Genomic DNA, 25,099 nt, shown 5'->3' with positions numbered 1-25,099 from the left:
TATGAGGTTTACTATGTTTGACAAAGGGAACAAACAGGAAGGGAGGATGGTCAAAGAAGCAACATGAAGTAGTAAGACAGTGGCCAATACATGGGCCAATATACAGATTTCTAGTTTTATGGTCAAAATCAGCACAGAAAGTAATCGAGAGAGCAGAGAGGAGTGTCAAAAGACTAACATAATCACATTAAAAAAAGGAGGAAAATAACACCAAAATAGAAAAGAATGATAATACTGAGGTAAGCTCCATTGGGAGAGCACAGAGAAAAAAGAAATAAAGAAGTAGGTAGGGTCCTTCAGGAACTCTCTCTAAAGGGAACTCTCAGCTAGATGAAAATCAGCAATCCAAGGAACAAAGCAAACCCAATTGTTAAATAAAAGGCCAAAACCTTTTGCTTCATATAGGAATGAGGCCGAGAAGAAAGTCCTCCATTACAAACCAGACTTGTCTGGCACCAAACATCAAGGATGCCAAACATAAAAATTTCTTCCCCTCTCATTTTCCTGGTGCCATCAGTTAGAATCCTTTTCCCTAGCAAGAGCATTCTTAATAACCACCTCTGACTTAACATACCTCTCACTGGCTTTCTTTCATCCTTTCTTTAGTTCTTTAGACATCAATTTGCATGACAGGTTTTGTTTCGTTACGTTTTCAATCACTTAGGCTGGAGTCAACTAAGTTCCTTATCCTGGATATTTAACGAGGATCCTGAGGTCAACTCTTCTAGATAAAAATTAATATCATGCCCTGTTGAGATTCCCTACAGAGCAAGACTTCATTGGTTCCAAAATAAATTTCCAGATATAACTTAGAGTACGATTTGCCTGATATCCATTGTGTACTCTGAACCATTCTCTAATATGCCTCCTATACATACATTTGCTTCACAGAAACTTGGAAGTTCCATGTCTATTCTAAATTTCTCAAGGGAGTTCCAAGGTGTTTTTTGTTTGTTTCGTTTCTGTGTTTTATTCATTTTTGAGAGCAAGAGAGACAGAGCACAAGTGGGGGAGGGAGAGGGAGACAGAGAGGGAGACACAGTATCCGAGACAGGCTCCAGGCTCTGAGCCGTCAGCAAAGAGCCCTATGCGGGGCTCAAACTCACAGACTGTAAGATCACGACCTGAGCTGAAGTCGGACGCTTAACCGACTGAGGCCACCCAGGTGCCCCGAGGGAGTTTCAAGTTTTAATTGGCCACCAAGGTACAAGTGGAAAAAATGGTACTTTTGAGAACCCTTTGCAAACATTTTTCTGATTTATGTGAAAGGGAAATAAACAACTTGTGATATATGGAGTAAATCATTTTACACTATAAAATGTAGTTGGCATTGTGTAAGCCTTGCATAAAGGATTAGTGTGATTTTGCTCAGTAGGTTCATTCTCCTGTTCAGTAGGATACATCTTGGCCAGTCTTACCCTGAGCTGCTTGGTTTGCGCTTCTGTTCCCAGACACGTTGCTGTCCTTGGCTCCTCTGTGACATGGTTCCCTTTGGCCAGTGGCAGGGCATTCTCTGCTGCTGCCGACTTCACTTAGCAACTGACGTCCATCGTAACTTACTGAAGAATCTAACCGGCTCTGTTCCACTTCCTCTGAATTCAGACTTAAGTTACTAACTCCATCAAGTATTTCATTATGCTCTTTATCACCTGAACTAGAGCTTTCACTATCAATGGTAATAGATGAAGATGGAAAAGACGTTAAGTCTGCTTTTATGCAATTTTCATCTTTCTCGTCGTCAACTTCTATTTTAGGCCCACAAGCATCTGTATCACAGGTTTCTGGGGCATCAAAAGTCCAACCCTGAGCTTCCCAATACTGAAATTGTTCCAAATAATACCAATAGAGTTGACTATAATGTTGTTCCCATTCCTCCTTTGTATCAGGAATGTTCCAAGGTTCAGAACACAGTGCCTGACCTGGATGTTTCTCTTGCCAGCTTTGCCATAAGAGCCCTCCGCCATATTCATTCCAATACTTTTCCCACTTCTCCGTAATTTCTAGCTTTGGGCATAATGTATTTTCAACAGGAAGATTTTCAGTTTCAATGTCCTTTTTGGTTTGAAGTTCACATGTTTTGGTGTTCTCATACCGTTCAACTGAAGACGGATCATCTGAAGCCAAAATGTCATCATCTTCATATTCTTGTCTCCAAGATTCTCTCATAATTTCATGTAAGTACTTCTTTTGCTGTTTTTTCTTTTTCTTTTTGACTTTAACTTTATTTCTAGTATTCATAGACACCTACATAAGATAAATAACTTGAATGTCAAATGCACCTCATAAAGTATAAGAGAAAGTAGAATCCAAGTCTCTTTCACCATGAAATTAAATAATAGATCCTCAAACCCTCATCCTGGGCTTCAGTTACACACACAGATTAATTTTACTCTCTATGTTTACAGGAGGAGGAAAAAATCAAACATAGACATATATCAAAACTTGCAGTTTTGGTTAATTTATAAATATGTACGTTTAAAAAGAAGTGGGGTGCTCTAATGTATGAACGTGTTAGATTTGGGATAAAATAATTCCATGTGGTATTTTATGAAGAAAATGAAGAAACAAATAAAAGTAACTTACACTTTTGTAAAAATTCTTTTTTTAAAAAAAAATTTATTTACTTATTTAAAACACAAGTGGGAGAGGGGCAGAGAAAGAGACACAGAGGATCCCAAGAAGGCTCCACACCACTAGCACAGAGTCTGATGTAGGGCTTGAACTCACAAACTACAATATCATGACCTGAGCTGAAATCAAGAGTCAGACGCTTAACCGACTGGGGCACCCAGGCGCCCCTACTTACCTCAAAAGTCTTATGTGCAGATACACCACCAAACTGGAGTGGTAGTCCCATACTTCTCATGAGTTCAGCCTCAGAATCAAGTTCACTTTCATCTAAGCCTAAGCCTTTGCTGTCATGTAACTCTGCCGTGCCACCTTCCTCCTCTTCTGTTGCTTGGTCTCCTACAGACAGCATTTGTTAGCTTCATTTTAGAGAGAATGTAGATGTAAGTTTTATCGTCCTCATTTCAAAGAGGAACGTGAGATCCAGAATCATGCAAGTGTTACCATTTTTAAGGAGTTAAAAAGACTAGTAAAAAACGGCCAACTGAGAATCAAGAGACAACTTCTAGTCTGGCTCTGCCTGCTACCAGCTGCCCATTCAAGTTACACGTACTGAGTACCTCCTCTGTGCTGGGCACAGAGCCCTTTGCACCGTGCAGAGTACTGAGGATACGGGGGGGGGGGGGGGGGGAGACACGGTGGAGTAATCACAGGGAAAACACGTTTTCGCCACAGGCAGTATTACTCAACTAGATCAGTGAAGTTAAAATGATGATTTGTGGAGTTACTTTAGGAGCTAGTAATAAGAGAGGTGAAAGGCATGTCTTTAGTCGCCTCGAGGGTACTTTATTTTTTTTTATTTTTTATTTATTTATTTTTTTTGAGGGTACCTTAATCGCAACTGGGATTTATATTCTGTGACTCTGGGAGAGATGATTGAATGAAAGCGTTCTGCTATTGCAAGTCTGAAATCTACGGAGCTGGAAGATTCTTTCAAACTCCTGATTCTAGGTCTTACAAAAAAACCTGTTGTATTGTAACAAAGTAAGTTTTGCTTTATACTAATATGGTTAGATAAAAAAAGTGTATCACACCATTAACGGGACAAATGCCATTCAAATGCTCCATTAGCCATTTGAAATGTGAGATAAATGTCACTTTACACATTAGCATACTCAATTAGGGCTGAGCTGCACTCCAGCTAAATGACTGTAGGCAACAGAACGGTGAGTCTTACAAAGCAAAAATGGAGACTATAAAGAAATCTTTTGTGCACAAATCCTACTAAAACAAAGAGGGAAAAAAACATCTCTGCCTAAGTAATAAGGGGGATTCCACTTACCATTCCACTCAATGAACTTATGAAAGTCTAAGAGAGAGCAAATAGGAAAAACAAATGTGCTAAGTTTTATGTTCCTTTTATAGTATGTGTTTTATTCATTGATTGATTGATTGATTGATGAAAAAGAGAGAGAGAGAGAGAGATAGCATGCACACACAAGCAAGTGAGAGGAGTAGAGGGAGAGGAGAGAATCCCTAGCAGGCTCCACGACGACACGGGGCTCAATCTCACAACCATGAGATCATGAGCCACCCAGGTGCCCCATGGTATGTATATTTTACGTTTAGCAGGAGCTTGGGGTGTGAAGAAACCTTATTTGTACATTCCATTGAAACACAAACCAAACGCTTTGTCCAGCAATCAACTGAAGAAACACTGACTCGTTCCATTATTGTGAGAGTTAAAGGACTTTTAAGGGTAACACGACACACTTTACTTGTGCTGACTTTAGCCTAGCACTCATGCTAGTTTTGCCCGTATCTAGAGAAACAAAAAAGATCTGTGTGGAAAGAACAAACGCGGTCTCAAAGGGAAGTCTGAGAGAGAGCAAGATGGTTTTCGGAAACTAGATAAGGCTCAAAGTATACAACAAATTCTATTTGTTATTTGGGAAAGTGAACCCAGATGATGGGCTCCTCACTTCAGTCAGAAGACTATGGTCTTATCCTGACTTATCCTGACGCTTATCCTGAATACCTTATTTATACGATTGGTAAAGTATATAAACAAGGAGGTCATTAGACTGAGGTGGCTCTAAGGCCTTTGTCGTCAATGGAAGCAAACCAAAAACCTAAGCCAGAATCCAAGCGCTCAGATCGAAGAAAATAAAACTTAAGAACAACCAATCACAAATAGCCCGTAGGCTTCCCCAAACGAGCCCACTGCTTAAGCCATAGCCAATCAAGTAATTTCCTTGCTTTGCTTCTACACCGTCTCTATAAAAACCCCTCCTCTAACTCCTGTCGTGGAGTGGTGCTCCTAACCAGGGAGCCGGCACTGCCTGACTTGGAGAGGTGTCTGCTCGAATAAACTCTTGAAAATTTTAATACGCCTCTGTTTATCTTCCAACACAATAAAATTTTGCTGGGGGGAAAAATATGCTCTCTACTTTTCAAAGCTGCAAATTTCAGGCTGCTCTTATCTAATGGCAACAACTCAGGAAGGAACGTTACATAGAGCAAAAGAGGCTATCTCAAGTCCATAGAGGAGCTAGCAGGAAAAGAAAAGATGTGCTTTGAGAAGGATTCTAGAACCATGTCATAATAAAAAATAAGGACTATAATTACTGGTTGTCATTTATAATATTTTATGCAACAAATCAACATGGTATTATAACAAATTATATTTAAAATCAATACAGTATTATAGTTACTTTGAGTGAAAAGGGACCATATGGTTTTATACTGTATTACCTGCATTGTCACCATTGCCTTTGACATAGTAGCCTTTTAATCCCAAATTGCACAATTTTCGATCTCTGCAAAGCAAATTAAACAGTCAAAAATGAAATAAATTATAAATCTGGGAAAAAAATTCAAGGCAGCATAGATTTAAAGTGTTAAGGAACAGAAAAGCAATCTGCTAATATATCTTCCTCATCTGTAATACAGAGGAAAGAACACATATCTCACGAGGTTATTACGAGGATAGTCCATCTAAGACAGGGAATATATACCACATAGGAATCATTTATAATTACAACTACTAATTAGTATAATTAAAGGGTAGTTCTGGCATTGTGGGAAGAATTGATCTCATAATACATAAACAAGAAAGTGTTCTCTAAACTTGCTGTAAGAAGTGAGCATAAAAGTGGAAAGATCTAGGGGCGCTGGGTGGCTCAGGCTGTTAAGAGTCCAACTTCGGCTCAGGTCAGGATTTCATGGTTCGTGGGTGTGATCCCCACATCGGGTTCTGTGCTGCTAGCTTAGAGCCTGGAGACTGTTTAGGATTCTTGTGTGTCTCTCTCTCTGCCCTCCCCCCGCTCATGCTTGGTCTCTTGCTGTCTCTCAAAAATAAACATGTAAAAAAAAGGTGGAAAGATTTACCTTACACACACGTAAATCCGCATGTAGACCCTACTCCATTTGCAAATCAGCCAAGTTATCATTGCTTAGTAGACAAGATAGTCACAGTCCAAGCAAAGGTTGTTTTGGGGGCTAACATACAATGAAGTTCTTATTTAGATATTTTATCAAACTGACACAGAAATCAAAACAAAACATTCAGTCTCAACAATTTTTAATTGAATAATTATTTAAGTAAGCTCGGTGCCTAATGTGGGCCTCAAACTCATGACCCCAAGACCAAGAGTTGCATGCTCCCCCAGCTGACCCAGCCAATACCCTAGTCTCGACAATTTTTAACAACAGTGAATGATTCAACTTTTCTTTACATACCTACTTCAAGAGTTGTTTTCTATCTGCTAAGATCAGAGATTACTTAACACAAATAAACTTGACAGGACACTTTGAAAAAGGAGAAAATTGTGCCATTTTCTTCCTACCATTAAATTGAGCTGTAACAAACTCCATCAGAACTGCCAGAATAAAGCCATCTGCAAGTAATACCTGATACTATTTTTCCAGTGTAACCACAATGAATTCAACCAAATAAAATTTTTGTATACTTGATATATTTCACTATCCTCCTGTTTATTTTTTGATACTTTATCAAAGATAAAGTGATGACTCACAGTAGGACAGCAAACATGCCAGGGGATGCAGTGCAAATGTGCTCTGGCACAATGCCCACTGGCCCCCAAGAACACTGGACAATGGAGAGGGCTCTGGGGGTGGGGGAGAGCAGCAGCTACACAGAGGGCATCAACGGCGTGCCTGTCAGCACCCGAGGATACGGGGCACTAGGTGCCAGATGGAGGAAAAGGCTAGTAAGATTGCAAGATTGGTTACACTGAGCAAATAAGTAAATGTACTGAGGATAACGATAGCCAAGATATTCCTACACACCTACGTGTATTTATGTATGTATGTAAAATGCAGATACACCCTGCCTGATTCTATCTGCTGAGAGAGCATAGGGGAAATGAAAACCCAAGAGCAGGGAACACAACGAGCACCCAAGTCTTGGTTTCTGAACACTCCACTCCGCTAAAAGGAACCAAGGTACCTTCAGAAATGGCAGTTCCAGGTTGAAGCATGGACTATAAAAGATTATGCTTGGGTCACCTTCTGTGCCAGAAGGTTAGGAGGAGGTCTAACAATGCCAGGGACACATCAAAATGATATACAAGCCACCTCAGGAGGCCCCCACCAGCTAAAGCTGAGACAATATGAACATCAAAATAAATGACAGTAATAAAATATAACTTATCAATAAACGAACAATCCAGAGTTCACGTTAATGTAAATAAAGGAGTAAACAAATATGTGGAGAGAAGGGAAAGTGCTCCATACAGAATGCCAACTTATAAAAGTAGAACGATACAGGCAGAGAATCACTCTTTGGCAATCTTCAAGAGGTAGCAGATTCAGGCAACAACAGGGTATTGGTATAGCACTGGAGTACTTTCCTACAACATACTAATTAATGCAAAGGGAATCACTGTGACTTTACAGTGAAGAAAACTGGGAGACTCCAATGATTGGGCAATGGAGGTTAACGTCACCAGTGGTGGACTGGATCTCCAGAAAGTCATTGCTGAAGCGATGCAGGGCCAACCACAGGATCACTTCTGTGGCATTCCTGCCAAGAAGGCACGGCCCCATCTCTGTTCCTGTTGAAATGTCAGAGAGACCCAGGTTAAGTAAGGTCAGCCCACAGAAGGAGAAGGTAAGGTCTGCACTTCTTAAAATGTTGAGGCCACGAAAGGGAGGGAAAGGGTGAAGAATTTTTCCAAAGGAGATTGACAAGTCAAAAGTAAACATAAGAGGAACTATGTGGAATTCTGGATCAGAAAGAAAAGAGAAACACTGCTGGGAAGGCTGGGGGAAATGTGAACCCTCGACAGTGGTTATGAAGGAGAATATACTTGTTTTAGGGAAACGCACAATGGAGTATTTAGGAAAGATGGGGAATCAAGTCTGCAGCTTGCTCTCAAATGGTTCAGAAAAGATGGTGTATGTGGGGCCTGGCCAAGTGTCTCTGTGTCTGCAGAGGGAGAGATGGAACAAAGGCAGCTAACTATTAAGACCTGGTGAATCTGTGTAGAGGGGAATATGGTTCACGGACCCATTTTTTTTTTTTTTAAATGTTTTTTTTTTTCCAACGTTTTTTATTTATTTTTGGGACAGAGAGAGACAGAGCATGAACGGGGGAGGGGCAGAGAGAGAGGGAGACACAGAATCGGAAACAGGCTCCAGGGTCCGAGCCATCAGCCCAGAGCCTGACGCGGGGCTCGAACTCACGGACCGCGAGATCGTGACCTGGCTGAAGTCGGACGCTTAACCGACTGCGCCACCCAGGCGCCCCCACGGACCCATTTTTTAAGTTTGAAATTATTTTAAAATGATTTACTATGTGGCCAACTAATCTTTGACAAACAAGGAAAGACTATCCAATGGAAAAAACAGTCTCTTCAGCAAATGGTGCTGGGAAAACTGGACGGCGACATGCAGAAGAATGAACCTGGACCACTTTCTTACACCAGACACAAAAATAAAACTTAAAATGGATGAAAGACCTGAACGTAAGACAGGCGGAAGCCAGCAAAATCCTAGAGGAGAAAACAGGCAGCAACCTCTTTGACCTCAGCTGCAGCAACTTCTTATTTGACATGTCTCCAGAGGCAAGGGAAACAAAAGAAAAATAAACTATTGGGACCTCATCAAGATAAAAAGCTTCTGCACAGTGAAGGAAACAATCAGCAAAACTAAAAGGCAACCAACGGAATGGGAGAAGATATTTGCAAATGAAATATCACAAAAAGGGTTAGTATGCAAAATCTATAAAGAACTTATCAAAATCAACACCCAAAAAACAATCCAGTGAAGAAATGGGCAAAACAGACACTTTTCCAAAGAAGACATCCAGGTGGCTAACAGACACATGAAAAAAATGCTCCACATCACTCATCATCAGGCAACTATCAATCAAAACGAGATACCACTTCACACCTGTCAGACTGGCTAAAATTAACAACTCAGGCAACAACAGATGTTGGTGAGGATGCGGAGAAAGAGGATCTCTCTTGCACTGCTGGTGGGAATGCAAACTGGCGCAGCCGCTCTGGAAAACAGTATGGAGATTCCTCGAAATATTAAAAACAGAACTACCCTGTGACCCAGCAATTGCACTACTAGGTATTTATCCGAAGGATATCCAAAGGAGGGCTATTTCGAAGGGACACATGCACCCCAATGTGTACAGCAGCACTAGTGACAATAACCAAAGTATGGAAAGAGCCCAAATGTCCATCGACGGATAAATGGATAAAGATGTGGTATATATGCACAATGGAATATTACTCGGCGATCAAAAAGGATGAAATCTTGCCATCTGCAACAACGTGGATGGAACCAGAGTGTATTATGCTAAGCGAAATAAGTCAAAGACTAATGTCATATGGCTTCAGTCACATGTGGACTTTAAACAGATGAACATAAGGGAAGCAAAAATAATATAAAAACAGAGAAGAAGACAAACCATAAGAGACTCTTAAATAGAACAAACTGAGGGATGCTGGAGGGGTGTTGGGTAGGGGGCGCTAAATGGAGGAGGGGCATTAAGGAGGACACTTGTGGGGATGAGCACTGGGTGTTATATATAAGTGATGAATCACTAAATTCTATTCTTGAAATCATTATTACACTATATATTAAATACCTTGGATTTAAATTAATAAAGTTTAAAAACAAGAAAAGCATAAACTTTCTAAGAATGAGTAGCATCAGATATATATAATAGGTAAAAATGATTTAAAAGAATTAAGTAATTCCTTTAAAAGAATTAAATAATTAATGTCTGTTGTTTTCATAACAAAAATCTACTACTCCATCATTTCAGCATTTTACTACATTCTACTCTAGACTATGTACATATTAACACAAAATTTTTACATAATTGTAATTATAGTGTAGATATTTTATATTCAGACATTTATTAACGTAAGCTATTTTTTCATGTTACTACTGAGCCATCATGATGATTATTTTTAAGAGCGCCATTACATGTAATTATGTCTTCTTCATATATATGGTGTATGAAAACCTGAATGTGCAGATGAAACAGATTACTTTAGAGCTCATAAAACAGTATGTTAATTTTTTTTAACGTTTATTTTATTATTTTTGAGAGAGACAAAGCATGAGCAGGGAGGGGCAGAGAGACACACACACACACACACACACACAGAATCCTGAGCAGGCTCCAGGCTCTGAGCTGTCAGCACAGAGCCCAATGTGGGGCTCAAACTCACCAACTGCGAGATCATGATCTGAGCCAAAGTCAGACACTCAACTGACTGAGCCACCCAGGTGCCCTGACAGTATGTTAATATAACGTCCTCAGAAAATAAAAATTAGTTACAATATTAGGTTCTATTTTCTGCCTTCTAGGAGAGGTGTACAATAACCTTTAGTTTAGTTTAGTGAGTCAACTCAATACTAAGAAGGTATTAGGCACCTATGCTAATGCTCGTTTCCTGTTTCTGCTCCAACGTATGGTACTGTATTTTTCAGTTTAATAATCTATTCTAGAATTTTGCTAACAGTCAATCTGTTGTTTTAAGATGGTGAAACAGACCTTTTCTCTACCTGGAAAGTCAGAGTTACACTATTAAGCCTCTGAACTGCCAGTATGTCTCCAAGTCCCCAGGACTTCTCCTGGAAATAATTTCAAGATCATATTTCCAAGTTCTTTTTGTTCTAAGGGGTTATAATTTGAGCATTAAGTGATCTAAAGGAAAAAGCCATTCTTTTCTCTTTACCTATTTTGAACCCAGAATGTGGCTTCTAAAAGCAAAGTAGAGCTTCTAAGTTTTAATATGTATGAATTATACGAAGTTTAAAAAAATGAACATTTTGGTTCAAAGAGAATAAATTCAAAGTAATCGGTGATTTATATGGCAATTAAATTGTGTTTTATTCATTTATTTTTATTTTGAGAGAGAAAGAGAGAGAGTTCGTGTATTCCAGGGGGAAGAGGTGTGTGGGGGGGGGGGTGGAGGGAAGGGAGAGAGAGAGAAAATATTAAGCAGTTTTCATGCTCCGTGCCAGCCCATCAGGTTCCATCCCATGACCATGAGATCATGACTTGAGTTGAAATCAAGTTGGAAGCTCAACGGACTGAGCCACCCAGGAGCCCCCTAAATTGTGTTCTAAATAAAGTTGCTTTAATTGAAATCTAGTAGCATATTGTTTTGTAGGGGTATGGCATGACAGTTTTTTCTCAAATTTTTACATTTTTTTAAAAACCTCTCTTTAATGTTTATTATTTATTTTTGAGACAGACAGAACACGAGCGGGGGAGGGGCAGAGAGAGAGGGAGACACAGAATCCAAAGCAGGCTCCAGGCTCTGAGCTGTCAGCACAGAGCCTGATGCGGGGCTTGAACTCACAAACTGTGAGATCACGACCTGAGCTGAAGTTGGGACCCTTAACTGACTGAGTCACGCTTAACTGACTGAGCTACCCAGGTGCCCCATCAACTTCATGCATTTTATAACTCACATTCCCTTTCTTTCTTTGCTTTTTTTTTTTTTTTGTGGAAAGGAGGCTTCATGAAGATAGCCCCGAGACTCATTTGGCTGCAGGCTAAGAAGTAGGTATGTAGACTTGGCTTTCTTCTACTTTTTACAGAGTTCTGCTCGTCGCTCCCTCTCTCACTCAAACATACCCCAGTTTACTTCCACTCTCTAGACCTCTTTTCTTTAAAAAAAATTTTTTTTAACGTTTATTTATTTTTGAGACAGAGAGAGACAGAGCATGAACGGGGGAGGGGCAGAGAGGGAGGCAGACACAGAATCGGAAGCAGGCTCCAGACTCTGAGCCATCAGCCCAGAGCCCGACGCGGGGCTCGAACTCGCGGACCGCGAGATCGTGACCTGAGCTGAAGTCGGACGCTTAACCGACTGAGCCACCCAGGCGCCCCTCTCTAGACCTCTTTTCAAAAGCGACTTTTCTCAAAGAAATCTCTGTGATCTTTGGAGAATGGTTAGGTTTTTGCTATGACAGCCCCCTGTACTCCTCTCCTATAGCACCTACGACTGTAATTCGCTAAATAATTATGTAACAGTTGTCTTACTATGGTGTAGCGACAGGCTGTGTCTTATACCCCAGGGCCTACCAGGGTACCTAATACAAAGAACCACAGAAAGCATTTGCACATGCATGCACGTATGCAAAGATGGCAATCTTTTAACAGTTAAACATCATGTTTAACTTCTTTTTGGATCAATTTTCCGATTACTCCACACAAACACAGTAACTGTAAGCATTTATTCAAACTTCAATTCCCCCACATTAAACTACATTAAAAGTACAGCACATGAAATTTACTTCCACAGGTTGAATCTAACAATAAGCCTGCGAAATCACTGGAAATCATTGTGAAAACATACCTGTTTTAGGGACGGAAAAAAAGAAGCGTCTTAACTCACACACCCGATATGCGAACAGTCATCCCTATAATCCGATTCCTTAGTTCCTTGTTTCCCACCCACTGGTTATCTTCCTTCCACGGAGGGCAATTTTTACCCCAAATATTTCCCAAAAATACAGCTGAAAACTGATGGAATTATAGTTAAATCTTTTATCTCGGGTAACTGGAAGCTCTTTGCGCATATGCACTTGAATAAATCTCAAGGTTTTCAAAAAATGTTAACCAACAAAAGGTACTCATCTTAAAGTCTTCACCTTGAGCTGTCACACCCCTGAAGGGGCGTTGACATTTCGCTTCCCCCGATTTTTAAACGTCCCCTCGGTTTATAAAAACGAAATCAATCAGCTGCCGCATCTTTTCACAGCAGCCGACAAAGTCGATTTCCCCCTTCCCTTAACGGTAATAGGCGACCTTCCGTGAACTCTGAGGACTTTTCTTTCCTGAAACCACCTTGCCCACGGGTCTTCGACTTGAGCCACGGCTTCGGGGATCAATCACACGTGGCTTGCGAGGCCTACATTTCTGGGCAAGAACCGGGCTAGAAATGAAGAGGGACGCGTTTTTACTTACTCCACAAACGCCCTGGAGCACAGGCAAAGGATCTTACAATCCTCCTCCAGGTCTTCAACGAAGAGAAACATTTCGGCCACGCGGCTCCACTTGTCGCAGCACATTTTCCCACTTCGGAGCAGGAAGCCCTGCGACCAGCGGCACGGGACCGGCCTTCCCGGCCTCTGCTTGGTTCCCGGACGCCGAAAAGAGGTCTCGCCGGCGCGCCCGGTGGGGGGGGGGGGGGGCGGGGGAACGTCAGGAGTTTACAAACTGGCCCGGGGGTGCTCGAGCCCGCAGCGAGCGGAGGGGCCGCCACCGGAAACGGCTCCTGGCGGCCCCGGAAGGGGCGGGGCGGCAGGCGGTGCTCGGCTCAACGCGGTCCGGGCTGCCGCGGGTGTTTGTCTTTTTCTTCACAGGTTGCTCGTGGGGCAGAACGCTGGCCGCTGAAATTTCTCCGCTTCCCTGGGTCGCTGAGCCACCGAAGGGCTCCCGCCGCTGCTCGAGGGTGAGGGCGAGCCGCCTCCGCCCCTCCCGCCAGAGGCGCGTCGGTCCTCCTCTTGTCCTCCGTTTCCGGCGCGCGGCTCCGCATCAGTCTCGCGGGGCTCTGAGCCGCCAGGACCGCGAGTCTCGTCTCGGTGAGGCAGTCCCGGAGTCCCCGGCGGTTCCCGCAGTACTCGGTGTAAGCTCGGGCACCGGAGTGGCGGGGAGGGGTGGCCCTGCCTGGGTCACAACGAGCCCTTTCACTCCGCCGCGCATCACTCCCCCCCCCCCCCCCCCAACCCCCGCGCTTAAAAACCTCGTTTCATCTCAACTTAGGCGGCGGGGCGAGGTGTCAGAACCTCACTACAGGCCTCTGGGGCTTGCCCGGCGACCTCTGGTTCCGGGATCCGAATCGAGCCTTCTGGGGGGATCACGGGCGTGTACGGGAGAGGCCGCAGGAATAAGTGGTTAAGAAGGCTTCCGGACGAGTCAGGCTTGGAATCCTGGTTTGATGCCCCTTTGCTGCCTCTGTGATCCGGGCAAGCGAAGTAACCCTTCTGAGCCTCTTTGTGATCATCTGTAAAATAGGAACGGTGAATAGTAGTACCTGCCGCCTCGGGCGGCTGGAAGGACTAAACGAAACTGTGTATCCGGTCGCTCGTGTGCTATTAATAGTTTGAGTGGGTACCTACTTTGTGCGCGCAGGCACTGCGTTGGTCCTTGGGGTTGGCAGCCTGTGGAACAGATTTCTGCCCTCAGGCTGCCGATGCGTAAGAAAAATGCGTGTGCACATAACCAGGACGCCGAAAACTGGAACACCACTGCTAGATTTGAAAAAGGAAGTTAGTATTTGGTGTGTGGTATTCGTTGAGACTGCCCAGGCAGCTTCCTTAAAGAAGCAAGTTCAGACTTGGGGGTTGTTGGAGCGTTTCAGGGCTTGGTTGTGCTGTTAATGCTGAAATGGCATTGCTACTTCTTTAGCCTGTGTTAAAGCTGAGATAAAATCCGGATGTTTAACACAGTCCTTAATGTTTTGGTCGCATTTACTATTGGATAGAAATAGAAGATTAATTTTCGAATGAAATGTTTATTTCCACCTGGTGTCCGAGATAGGCTCATAAGAGTGCTGCCCAGTTACAGATACACCCGTATAGATGTGCAACATTTGGGGGGTGAGGATAGGTTAAGGAAAAAAAAGGTAGAACAGTAATTATCAGAATGCAAGATTCTAGCTAAAAGTTGAAGGACATTCTAGGGTTTAAAAAAAAAAAAAAATCCCAAACCTTGGAAGGTAGTTCATATCAGAACTTAGAGTTTGAAACTTGAAATCTAAAAGGTAATTGTTTTTATTTATTTTTAAATTTTTTAAATTTTCTTTAAATTTGTTTTTGAGACAGAGTATGAGCAGGGGAGGGTCAGAGAGAGAGGGAGACACAGAATCCGAAGCAGGCTCCAGGGTCTGAGCTGTCAGCACAGAGCCCGATGCGGGGCTCAAACTCATGGACTGTGAGATCATGACCTGAGCTCTTGAAGTCGGACGCCTAACCGACTGAGCCACCCAGGCGCCCCTGGTTTTTACTTTTATAATGTTTATTTTTGAGAGAGGGAGAGAGAAGAGAGCTCGCACGCGAGTGAGCTTGGGGAGGGGTTAGAGAGAGGGAGACAGAATCAAAGCAGGCTCCAGGCCTCTGGCTCTCAGCACAGAGCCTGATGCTGGGCTCGAACCTACAAACCGTGAGATCATGACCTGAGCTGAAGTCGGACACTTAAACCGACTGAGCCACCCAGGCGCCCCTAAAAGATATTGTTTTAAAGATAAAATTACTAGGTTTGCCAGATGTTTTAATGGAGATATTAGATACACTTCAGTTTTATTGATGGTTTGAAGTAGAATGCTTATTCGCTAGAACTGAGTCCTATCCCCCTGTTAAACAATTATTAAAAATGCAGAAAGGAAAAGGGAAAATTAATTTTATTTCAGCGAGTATTTAGTTTAATTGGCATTTTCAATGTATCCTTAATGTGGCTTATATACTGAAAGTAAAAAATTGATCTGCTGCCATCCATGGTGCTAAAAGTACTGATAATGGGTGTTTAAAAAATAGATCTATTTCTGGGTGCCTAGGTGGCTCAGTCAGTTAAGCGTCCGACTTCTGCTCAGGTCATGATCTCACACCTCATGAGTTCGAGCCCTGTGTTGGGTTCTGTGCTGACAGCTCAGAGCCTAGAGCCTGCTTCAGATTCTGTGTCTCCCTCTCTGTCTGTCCCTTCCCTCCTCATACTCTGTCTCTCTCTCTGTCAAAAATAAAATAAAAATGTTAAAAAAATTTTTTTCTTTTTATTTTCTATAACTTATTTATTTTTTATAATTTACATCCAAGTTAGCACATGGTGCAACAATGATTTCAGGAGTAGATTCCTTAATGCCCCTTACCCATTTAGCCCTTCCCCCTCCCACAATCCCTCCAGCAACCCTGTTTGTTCTTTGTATTTAAGAATCTCTTATGTTTTGTCCCCCTCATTGTTTTTATATTATTTTTGCTTTCCTTGCTTTATGTTCATCTGTTTCGGATCTTAAAGACCTCCTATAAGTGAAGTCATATATTTGTCTTTCTCTGACTAATTTCGCTCAGCATAATACCCTCTAGTTCCATCCACGTAGTTGCAAATGGCAAGATTTCTTCTTTTTGATCACTGAGTAATAAATACTCCATTGTGTATATAGACCACATCTTCTTTATCCATTCATCCATCAGTGGACATTTGGGCTCTTTCCACACTTTGGCTATTGTTGATAGTGCTACTATAAGCATTGGGGTACATGTGTCCCTTCGAAGCAGCATACCTGTATCCCTTGGATGAATACTTAGTAGTGGAATTGCTGGGTCGTAGGGTAGTTCTAGTTTTAACTTTTTGAGGAACCTCCATGCTGTTTTCCAGAGTGGCTGTACCAGTTTGCTTTCCCCCCCAAATTTTTTTAAACAGATTTATTAACTTAAGTTTTTACAGAAAACAAGAAATCCTCTGTTCTGATTTATTAGTTTTTGAAATGTTCTTATTTTAAAGTGTGTAAAGTCAATTACAATAAATGTTCTTCACTATCAATGTCAACATTACGATATTTTTTTAATATGTGATGCGAGGACTGTGTTTGATTGTAGATTTTTTTTTTTGGGGTTGGAAATAACCTGTTATTTTGGTAATTAAAATACTGTATCTCCCCCCAAACCACTTTTAACCATTATAGTTTTTAATTGGATCAAAACAAAGTGGTAAGGAGTCCAATATAGCCCGTGGTAAATTGGAGGGGGACAAGGGCCAGGCAGAAGTAGTGGGAAGACAGAAATTGCAATCTTAATATTTTCAGCTTTCTGTTAGAGAGAGAGGGACAGAGATATTACAGAGAATGTAGTGAAAACCAGAGTAGGAAGTAGGAACTGGATTTTAATTTTGGTCCTTGGTTCTTCACTGAATTAATTTAGTAACTTTGGGCAAGTGAACTTGGCTTTCTCTTTTTAACTGGTTTCTGCAAAATTAAGAGGTTGCATTCTTTGACTTCTAAAGCCAATTTTCATATTATTGAAAGTAAGTATTTATCCACTCAAAGGCTTGTTATTCAGACTCCTCTGGTAGTTCTTTAGTGGCAGGTTTTAGGGCACTGTCTTGGTCCACATTTTTTGTCACGGATTTGAAGGAACACAGGTAAGGTCTATATTTAGCTGGTATTTGTTAGGTGCCTACTATGTGCCAGACATATTATTGTAAGTGCTTTACATATGTTTCCTCATATGGGTTTTTTTTATTTTTATTTTTTTTTACATTTATTTATTTTGAGAGAGAGAGAGAGAGAGCGAGCACAAGTGGGGGAGGGGCAGAAAGAGAAGGGGACACAGAATCTGAAGCAGGTTCCAGGCTCTGAGCTGTCAGCACAGCGCCCGAAGGCAGGGCTTGAACTCACAAACTGTGAGATCATGATCTGAGCTGAAGTCGGACGCTCAACTGACTGAGCCACCCAGGCGCCCCATTCTCATATGATTTTTTAATATTTATTTATTTTTGAAGGAGGGAGAGATAGAGCGTGAGCAGGAGAGGGGCAGAGAGAGAGAGAGATACAGAATCCAAAACAGGTTCTGGGCTCCAAGCTGTCAGCACAGAGCCCGACATGGGGCTCGAACCCACGAGCTGTGAGATCATGACCTGAGCTGAAGTGGGACGCTTAACCAACTGAACCACACAGGCACCCTGATTTTCTCATATGATTTTGTTTACTGATGTATCTTCAAGTGTTTAGAATAGTGTGGAGCACGAACTACTTGCTTAGTAAGTATATGTTGAGTAAATGAATTAATAACCCAATGGCATAGTCTTCTCTGGGCCATCCCCTGTCTTAGACGCTGTATTTATCCCCTGTGGTCTAGTCAAGGACCGGTCCCAACATTATTCCTCTCCTGCATCATCTCTTTCTTACTCTCCCATTGACCCATTACCATTGGTATTAAAGCTTGCTGTTTTCTTTCATCTTAAAACAACAACAAACTTGACCCACATTCCCCTCTAGATACTCACCCTATTTTTCTGTTCCTTTTTGTGTCAGCATTTCTCTGCAGAGTTGTCCATATTTGCTGTTTCCAATTTGTTGCCCTTTTTTTTTTTCATGAATTTACTCCACCTGACTTTCATCCTCACTGTATCAAAATATTTCTTAATTATCAGGGTTTGTCAATGTCTCTGTGTTGTAAAACGCAGTGATCAATGATTATTTCTTAGGCCTCTCAGTATCATTTGAAACAGCTGAATACTCTTTCCTTACTTTGACACACAGGGTGCCATTCCTGGAAGGAGAGTGTTGGTTCCTCATGGTTTTCCCAACTTCTAAAATGTTGAGGGCTGCAAGGCTCAGTCCTGGGGACTCCTTTTCATTCTAGATCCCCCCCCCCCCCCCCCAGGAGGAATATATGTCTGTATTCCTCTAGTCCTGATCTTCCTGCTGACCTGTATGTCCAGCTGCCTGTTAGAGGTCTTCACTTGGATGTCTACTAGAATCTTAACATGTTCTAAATTGAATTTCTGATGTCGAGACCACTCCCAAACCTGTTCTTCCTGTAACTCCGTCTTTTCTCAAGCTAGCTAATAACAGTGGTGATCATAGCAATATTAGGTCTGCCTAGGTCACACAGGAAGTGACAGAGTCTCCTGGAATACAAGCCCACATTGCCAAAACTGCAGTCCTCCCAGACTTCTCTCTTTCACTCACATTCTACAGACGTTCATCAGCAATTCCAGTGGCTTTATCTTTACGATAGATCCAGAAACTGATGGTCTCTTACAGACAGACCTTCACTCTGTTAGCCTTGTCTGAGCCATTTTCAGCATTTCACTTACTGCCTTAACTTCTCTTTTGCTCCCTATGCAGTGTATTCTCAACACAGTGGTCACTTAAAGCTGCAGTCAGGCTGTCTGTCTCTTCTGGTGCCCTCTCCAGCTCACTTAAGATGAAAGCTGGCCGGGGCGCCTGGGTGGCGCAGTCGGTTAAGCGTCCGACTTCAGCCAGGTCACGATCTCGCGGTCCGTGAGTTCGAGCCCCGCGTCAGGCTCTGGGCTGATGGCCCGGAGCCTGGAGCCTGTTTCCGATTCTGTGTCTCCCTCTCTCTCTGCCCCTCCCCCGTTCATGCTCTGTCTCTCTCTGTCCCAAAAATAAATAAAAAACGTTGAAAAAAAAATTAAAAAAAAAAAAAAAAAAAAAAAAAAAAGATGAAAGCTGGCCTAGAGAGTTCCACAGTGCTACCTCTCTGCCCATTTCTGACCCCTCTCCCTTCACTCTTCTCAGCCTGCTACCCTGCTGCTCCTCACCTTACCAAGTACACACCCTCTGCGTCTGCTTTTATTTTAGCCAGGAATTCTCCAAATTCCCACATCATTTGCTTCCTCACTTCCTCAGGTCTCCGCTCAAATGTACCTTTCAGGAGTCCTTCTTGGGCTATGATATTAAAACATCGCCACCCCCTCCTACCCTCTTGCCTGCTGTAGAGCTCCATATTCCGATTACCCCGCTGTAGATTTTTCTCCATAGCGTCATGACCTAGCGTCATCTAACGTAGTGTATCTATTACCATATCCCAGTTTTACAGATTTTAGCAAGTTGAGGCACAGGTGGGTTACTGTACCTGTTGCTCTCAATATCAAACTGGAGTCCGTCACAGGGAGTGACCGGAGTGGTGAGAGGTTATGACGCTAGGGTCTGAGGAGTGGTTGAAAGAACTGAGATTTTTTTTTTTTATGTTTATTTATTTTTGAGAGAGAGCACGCGCAAGGGGGCCAAGGGGTGCAGAGAGACTGGGAGACAGAGACTCCCCAGCAGGCTGTGCACTGATGGCTCAGGGCCTTGACGCGGGGCTCCGTCTTAAGAACTGTGAGGTCATGACCTGAGCCCAAATCAAGAGTTGGACGCTTAAGCAACTGAGCCACCCAGGCGCCCCAAAAGAATTCAGGATTCTGACTAGAAAACGGGATTTCACAGCTTATCATAGCTGTGCCGTGTCTCACAGAAGAAGTTCTATGGTGTAGAACTAGGTCCGGCAGGGAAAAGTTACAGTCAGGTAAGTATATGGACGATCTTTTGTGGATTGATGGATGGTTTTGAAGATGGAATTGGACAACTTTTGAGTTTCCGGTTCTGAAAGGGCTTAAATCAAAACCGAGGATGACCATTTTGGAGGAGGCCCTTTCCTGCAGCACGGGGGCACAGTTCAGGGACTGTGCATGAAGATGTCCACATAACTTCTGTCCCTGGATGTGCGCCTGTGTGCTGTCCCTCTTCGTTGTATGTGTTTGTTAAGTATGTGTGATAACTGAAAATGTAATTGAGCATAAGAGGTATAGTTCTATTACCAATTTTGAGCGGGGGAGGTACTAAAGAAGGTTTTAAAATCACAAGATTTTATGATCCTGTTAAAATCGGAAATGAGACTAGTTTAGAGGGGGCAATTGTATTAAGCAGTAAGGGTCGGATCAAAATGATTGGTTTTTAGGCCTAGGAGAAGCTCCTTTTAACATATTTGAGAAGTCATCGTAAACTTTAACTTATGAACATTTTTTAAAAGCTCTTTTTGTGGAGGTGTAATTCACCATAACGTGGACCATTTTGAAATGTACAACTTGATGGTTTTTGGCATATTCACAAGGTTGTACGGCCATTACTACTATCTAATTCCGGAACCTTTTCATTCTTCCCAAAAGACACTTCCATTTCCATTAGCAGTCACTTCTCATTGCTCTCTCCTCCAGCCCCTGGAAGCCACTTGCCTCTCTGTCTCTACTGATTAGCTTCTTCTGGGAATCTCATATAAATGGAATCATGTAAAAGGCGGCCTTTCGTGTCTGACTTTTTTTTACCTCGTATGTTTTTAAGGTTCATGCCTGTTGTAACATGAGCCAGTACCTCTTTCCTTTGTATGACTGAATGATATTCTATTGTTTGGGTGTAGTACATTTCGTTTATCCATTCATTAGTTGATGGGCATTTGTATTGTTTCCACTTTTTGGTCCTTAGGAGTAATTCTGCTATCAGCATTCATATACGAATTTTTGTGTGAATGTGTGTTTTCAGTTTTCTGGGATACGTACCTAGCAGTAGGATTGTTGGGTCATAAGGTAACTCTATGTGTAGCTTTTTGAGGAATCGCCAAACTGATTTATTTCCACACTGGCTGCATCATTTTTACTCCCACCGACAACATATGAAGGTACTAATTTCTCCACATCGTCATCACCACTTTCCATTTTCGTAGTTCTAGCCATGTTACTGGGGGAAAACTCTAATTTTAAAAAGTAGTAGGTTTTGCTATGTTTATATTGCCTTCTAAATGACCACATCCTGATACATTATACGGGTTCAAGTCTTCAGATGGGTTGATGAGAATATGATGTAATTGAAGCCCACGTCGCTGTATGGTAACAAATGGCAGCTACATTTGTGGTGAGCCCAGCAAAACATTCAGAGTTTTTGAATCACTGTGTTGAACACCTGAAACTAACATAGCATCGTGTGTCCAATATATTTCAGTGAAAAAAATAAAGCCCAGCTTGTGGGCTTAGCATGTGCCGTGTTTAGCTTCTCTTATCATCGCAGGCCCACATTTCTCACAATCAATGCCATTGGTGACAAGGAAATTAGACTAAATCCTCCACCCCTGGGAGACCAAGTCAGGTCGCAGGGCCTGCCAATAAGTCAGGGAGCAAGATAATCTTGGCATAAAGACAACGAACGTATAACTGCTGTTGTGTATCTGTCTCTACCTCTTCCTCCACCCCTTTCTTTACTATGTCTTCTTGTCTCATCTCCAGAGGGTTTGAGATGATTTTTGTAAAGACTATGTCGTATGCAGTGATGACAAAATGTCTCTAAGAATAGAATCAGAACCTAAGAAAACAGGAATGAAAGAAGGAAATCTTGTGTAGAGAACATGATCATAAGAGCTAATGTAATTATATCATTGAAAATCATATTTGACCATCAACTTATTATTTGGCAAAGTTACTAAAAAGAGACATGTTCAGTTATACATTTTGCTTTCATACTTTTTCTCCAAAGAAGCAAAAATTTTGTATAGCTCTGAATTTTTTTTAGTGCTTATTTGTTTTTGAGAGAGATGGAGAGACACGGTGTGAAGTAGGGGAGGGACAGAGAGAGAAGGAGACACAGAATCAGAAACAGGCTCCAGGCTCTGAGCTGTCAGCACAGAGCCCGACGTGGAGCTCAAACTCCCAAACCGTGAGATTGTGACCAGAGCCTAAGTCCGGTGCTTAACCTACTGAGCCATCCAGGCACTCCTAGCTCTGAATTTTAAAAGAAAGTCTTAGGTGGGGCTTTATATACTGGAAATAAGTGTATAGCGTTGTCCTCACTAAAGCATTGGTCACGAGAATGATTTAACTGTGATACACTAGTGTGGGGTTATAATATTTGTCACACATAAGTGAATGTCTTTTGCTATTTATTTTATGGAAATTCTAACTCTAGATATTAATGATTATATTTTTTAAGCATATTTTTCTTTGTATACTGTGTTTTCCAGAACATATACACTGAAGATTGGGACAAGATATTTGCCTAATTTCTGGTAAGTGACTGGTTTAGAGATAAGTGGCATAAAATAATTGTATGGCTATAGTTTCAGTCATTGAAGCCTTAAGAGAAATTTTAGTGACTACAAGATAAAAATGACACTGATAAATTTTTATTATTGCATAATGTCAAAAGAACAGAGAAATTTTTTGTAAACCTGCTTGTAAAGGACAGTACACGCAAATGTATGTCATCATTTCCTAAAGAATTGGGTTACTTTTATTGACTCAAATATTGATGCTTTCTTTTGTGAAGAGCAGTTATGTCAACATAGCCTAATTTAAGATACAAACATTCAGTGTGATCCACTTAAGATGTAAGTGAAATTGTTAAGATCAATCCGAAATCTCATTCTTCATCAGGTTTATTTTTCTTCTCAATTATAGCTTGTGAGTTATTTCAAAAGCTAAACCTGACATGCTTCATGAGCATGCAAATGAAACCTTACAATTTTCACATTTAAATCTGCAACAAAGTTAACCATGAACAATGTACTCCTTTTTGGTATTAAGAAATGATTCTATAGGGGCACCTGGGTGACTCAGTTGGTTAAGCATCTGACTTCATCTCAGGTCATGATCTCACGGTTTGTAAGTTGGAGCCCCATGTGGGGCTCTGTGCTGACTGACAGCTCAGAGCCGGGATCCTGTCTGGGATTCTGTGTCTCCCTCTTTCTCTGCCACTCCCCTGGGGGCGGCCTCTCTCTCTCTCTCTCTCTCTCTCTCTCTCTCTCTCTCTCTCTCAAAAATAAACAAACATTAAAAAAAAAAAAAATGAAATAAGAGGCGCTTGGGTGGCTCAGTTTTTTAAGCATCCGACTTCAGCTCAGGTCATGATCTCACGGTTCATGGGTTTGAGCCCCATGTCAGGTTCTGTGCTAACAGCTCAGAGCCTAGAGCCTGCTTTGGATTCTTTGTCTCCCTGTCTCTTTGTCCCTCCCCTGCTTGCTCTCTGTTTCTCTCTCAAAATAAATTAACATTAAAAAATTAAAAAAAAAAAAGGGGGGGTGCCTGGGTGGCTCAGTTGGTTGAGCGTCTGACTTTGGCTCAGGTCACGATCTCGTGGTCTGTGAGTTCGAGCCCTGTGTCGGGCTCTGTGCTGATAGCTCGGAGCCTGGAGCCTGTGTCTCCCTCTCCCTCTCCCTCTGCCCCTCCCCTGCTCATGCTCTGTCTCTCTCTCTCTTTCTGTCAAAAATAAACATTAAAAGAAAAATGTAAAAAAATGATTATAGTATTTATGTAGACTGAAACATTTAACTTTTCAGTTGTGAAGAGAATAACATTGGATTATTTTTCCCTTCTAGTGGCAAAATTAAAGACCTACCATGACAATGAAGAAAGAGACTGAATTTGTCATTTTCACCTAAAGAAAGATGATAGACAGAAATCAAACCTGCGGTATAGGACAGGATTCTGTGCCCTATATGACTTGTCTGATTCACATCCTCGAAGGATGGTTTGGTGTGGAGCAGTTGGAGGACTATTTGAATTTTGCAAACTATCTCTTGTGGGTTTTTACACCACTAATACTTTTAATACTTCCTTACTTTACTATCTTTCTTCTCTATCTTACTATTATTTTCTTACACATTTATAAGAGGAAGAATGTATTAAAAGAAGCCTACTCTCATAATTTATGGGACGGTGCAAGGAAGACGGTGGCGACTCTCTGGGACGGACACGCAGCAGTTTGGCACGGTAAGCAAGAGTCCCCTGCTGTCTGTGTTGCCGTTCACGTGTGTGGCACTGAAACTGTCTCACCGTTCGTGATACTGAAAAGTACAAGGGATATTTCCCTAGTTCCTTTCATCTGTCTGCATGCATTGTGTGTTTACATGTCTTTTTTTAAATGATTGTGTTTTTTTTGTTTTTTTGTTTTTTTTAATTTTAGTGTTTGTTTATTTTTGAGACAGAGAGGCAGAGTGCGAGCAGGGGAGGGTCAGAGAGAGGGAGACACAGAATCTGGAACCGGCTCCAGACTGAGCGGTCAGCACAGAGCCTGATGCGGGGCTCGAACCCACGAGCTGTGAGATCATGACCTGAGCTGAAGTCGGAGGCCCAACCGACTGAGCCACCCAGGAGCCCCTAAATGATTGTTTTCAAACACGTTACTTTTTCTTAAAGAACCATACAACAGGGGCGCCTGGGTGGCTCAGTTGGTTGGGCGACTGACTTCGCCTCAGGTCATGATCTCACAGATCGTGAGTTCGAGCCCCGTGTGGGGCTCTGTGCTGACAGCTCAGAGCCTGCAGCCTGCTTCAGATCCTGTGTCTCCCCCTCTCTCTGCCCCTCCCCTGCTCACACTCTGCGTCTCTCTGTCTCTCAATAATAAATGTTAAAAAAAAAATTAAAAAAAAAAAAAAAAAAAAAAGAACCATACAACAGTGTAGGCTGTTACGATAACGTAAAATATAAAAGTGCATATGTGAGACATCTAAGAGTAAGAAACTAATTAAAACGGTTTAGAAACCTATT

At 42.0% G+C, this 25,099-nt stretch overlaps 2 protein-coding genes across 18 annotated transcripts in view; one reads left to right on the top strand and one right to left on the bottom strand.

Moving 5' to 3' along the window:
• The window catches only part of TGS1 (trimethylguanosine synthase 1), a 43,712-nt gene extending 30,478 nt beyond the window's left edge, over window positions 1-13,234 (bottom strand). For all 3 annotated transcript variants that reach the window (XR_006198211.1, XM_042923622.1, XM_042923623.1), the window contains exons 1-4: window positions 13,040-13,234; window positions 5,323-5,387; window positions 2,807-2,967; window positions 1,419-2,244 (exon numbers count right to left, since the gene is read on the bottom strand). Coding sequence is in view for 2 of the 3 variants with exons in the window: in XM_042923622.1 (XP_042779556.1) it covers window positions 1,419-2,244; window positions 2,807-2,967; window positions 5,323-5,387; window positions 13,040-13,143 (1,156 nt within the window). In the remaining variant the exon portion in view is untranslated. The remainder of the gene's footprint in view (window positions 1-1,418; window positions 2,245-2,806; window positions 2,968-5,322; window positions 5,388-13,039) is intronic.
• A 42-nt stretch (window positions 13,235-13,276) lies between these two features.
• TMEM68 (transmembrane protein 68) overlaps window positions 13,277-25,099 on the top strand; it is a 92,600-nt gene continuing 80,777 nt past the window's right edge. For 5 of the 15 annotated variants that reach the window (XR_006198062.1, XR_006198061.1, XM_042923112.1 and 2 more), the window contains exons 1-3: window positions 13,280-13,700; window positions 22,576-22,620; window positions 23,929-24,322. Coding sequence is in view for 12 of the 15 variants with exons in the window: in XM_042923112.1 (XP_042779046.1) it covers window positions 23,998-24,322 (325 nt within the window). In the remaining 3 variants the exon portion in view is untranslated. The other 10 variants (XR_006198060.1, XM_042923108.1, XM_042923109.1 and 7 more) reach the window with 7 other exon arrangements.

The sequence above is a fragment of the Panthera leo genome, chromosome F2, assembly GCF_018350215.1.
Source record: "Panthera leo isolate Ple1 chromosome F2, P.leo_Ple1_pat1.1, whole genome shotgun sequence".
Classification (NCBI taxonomy): domain Eukaryota; kingdom Metazoa; phylum Chordata; class Mammalia; order Carnivora; family Felidae; genus Panthera; species Panthera leo.
Note: the sequence above shows the minus strand (reverse complement) of the source record. Positions and strands in the feature narration are given on the sequence as shown.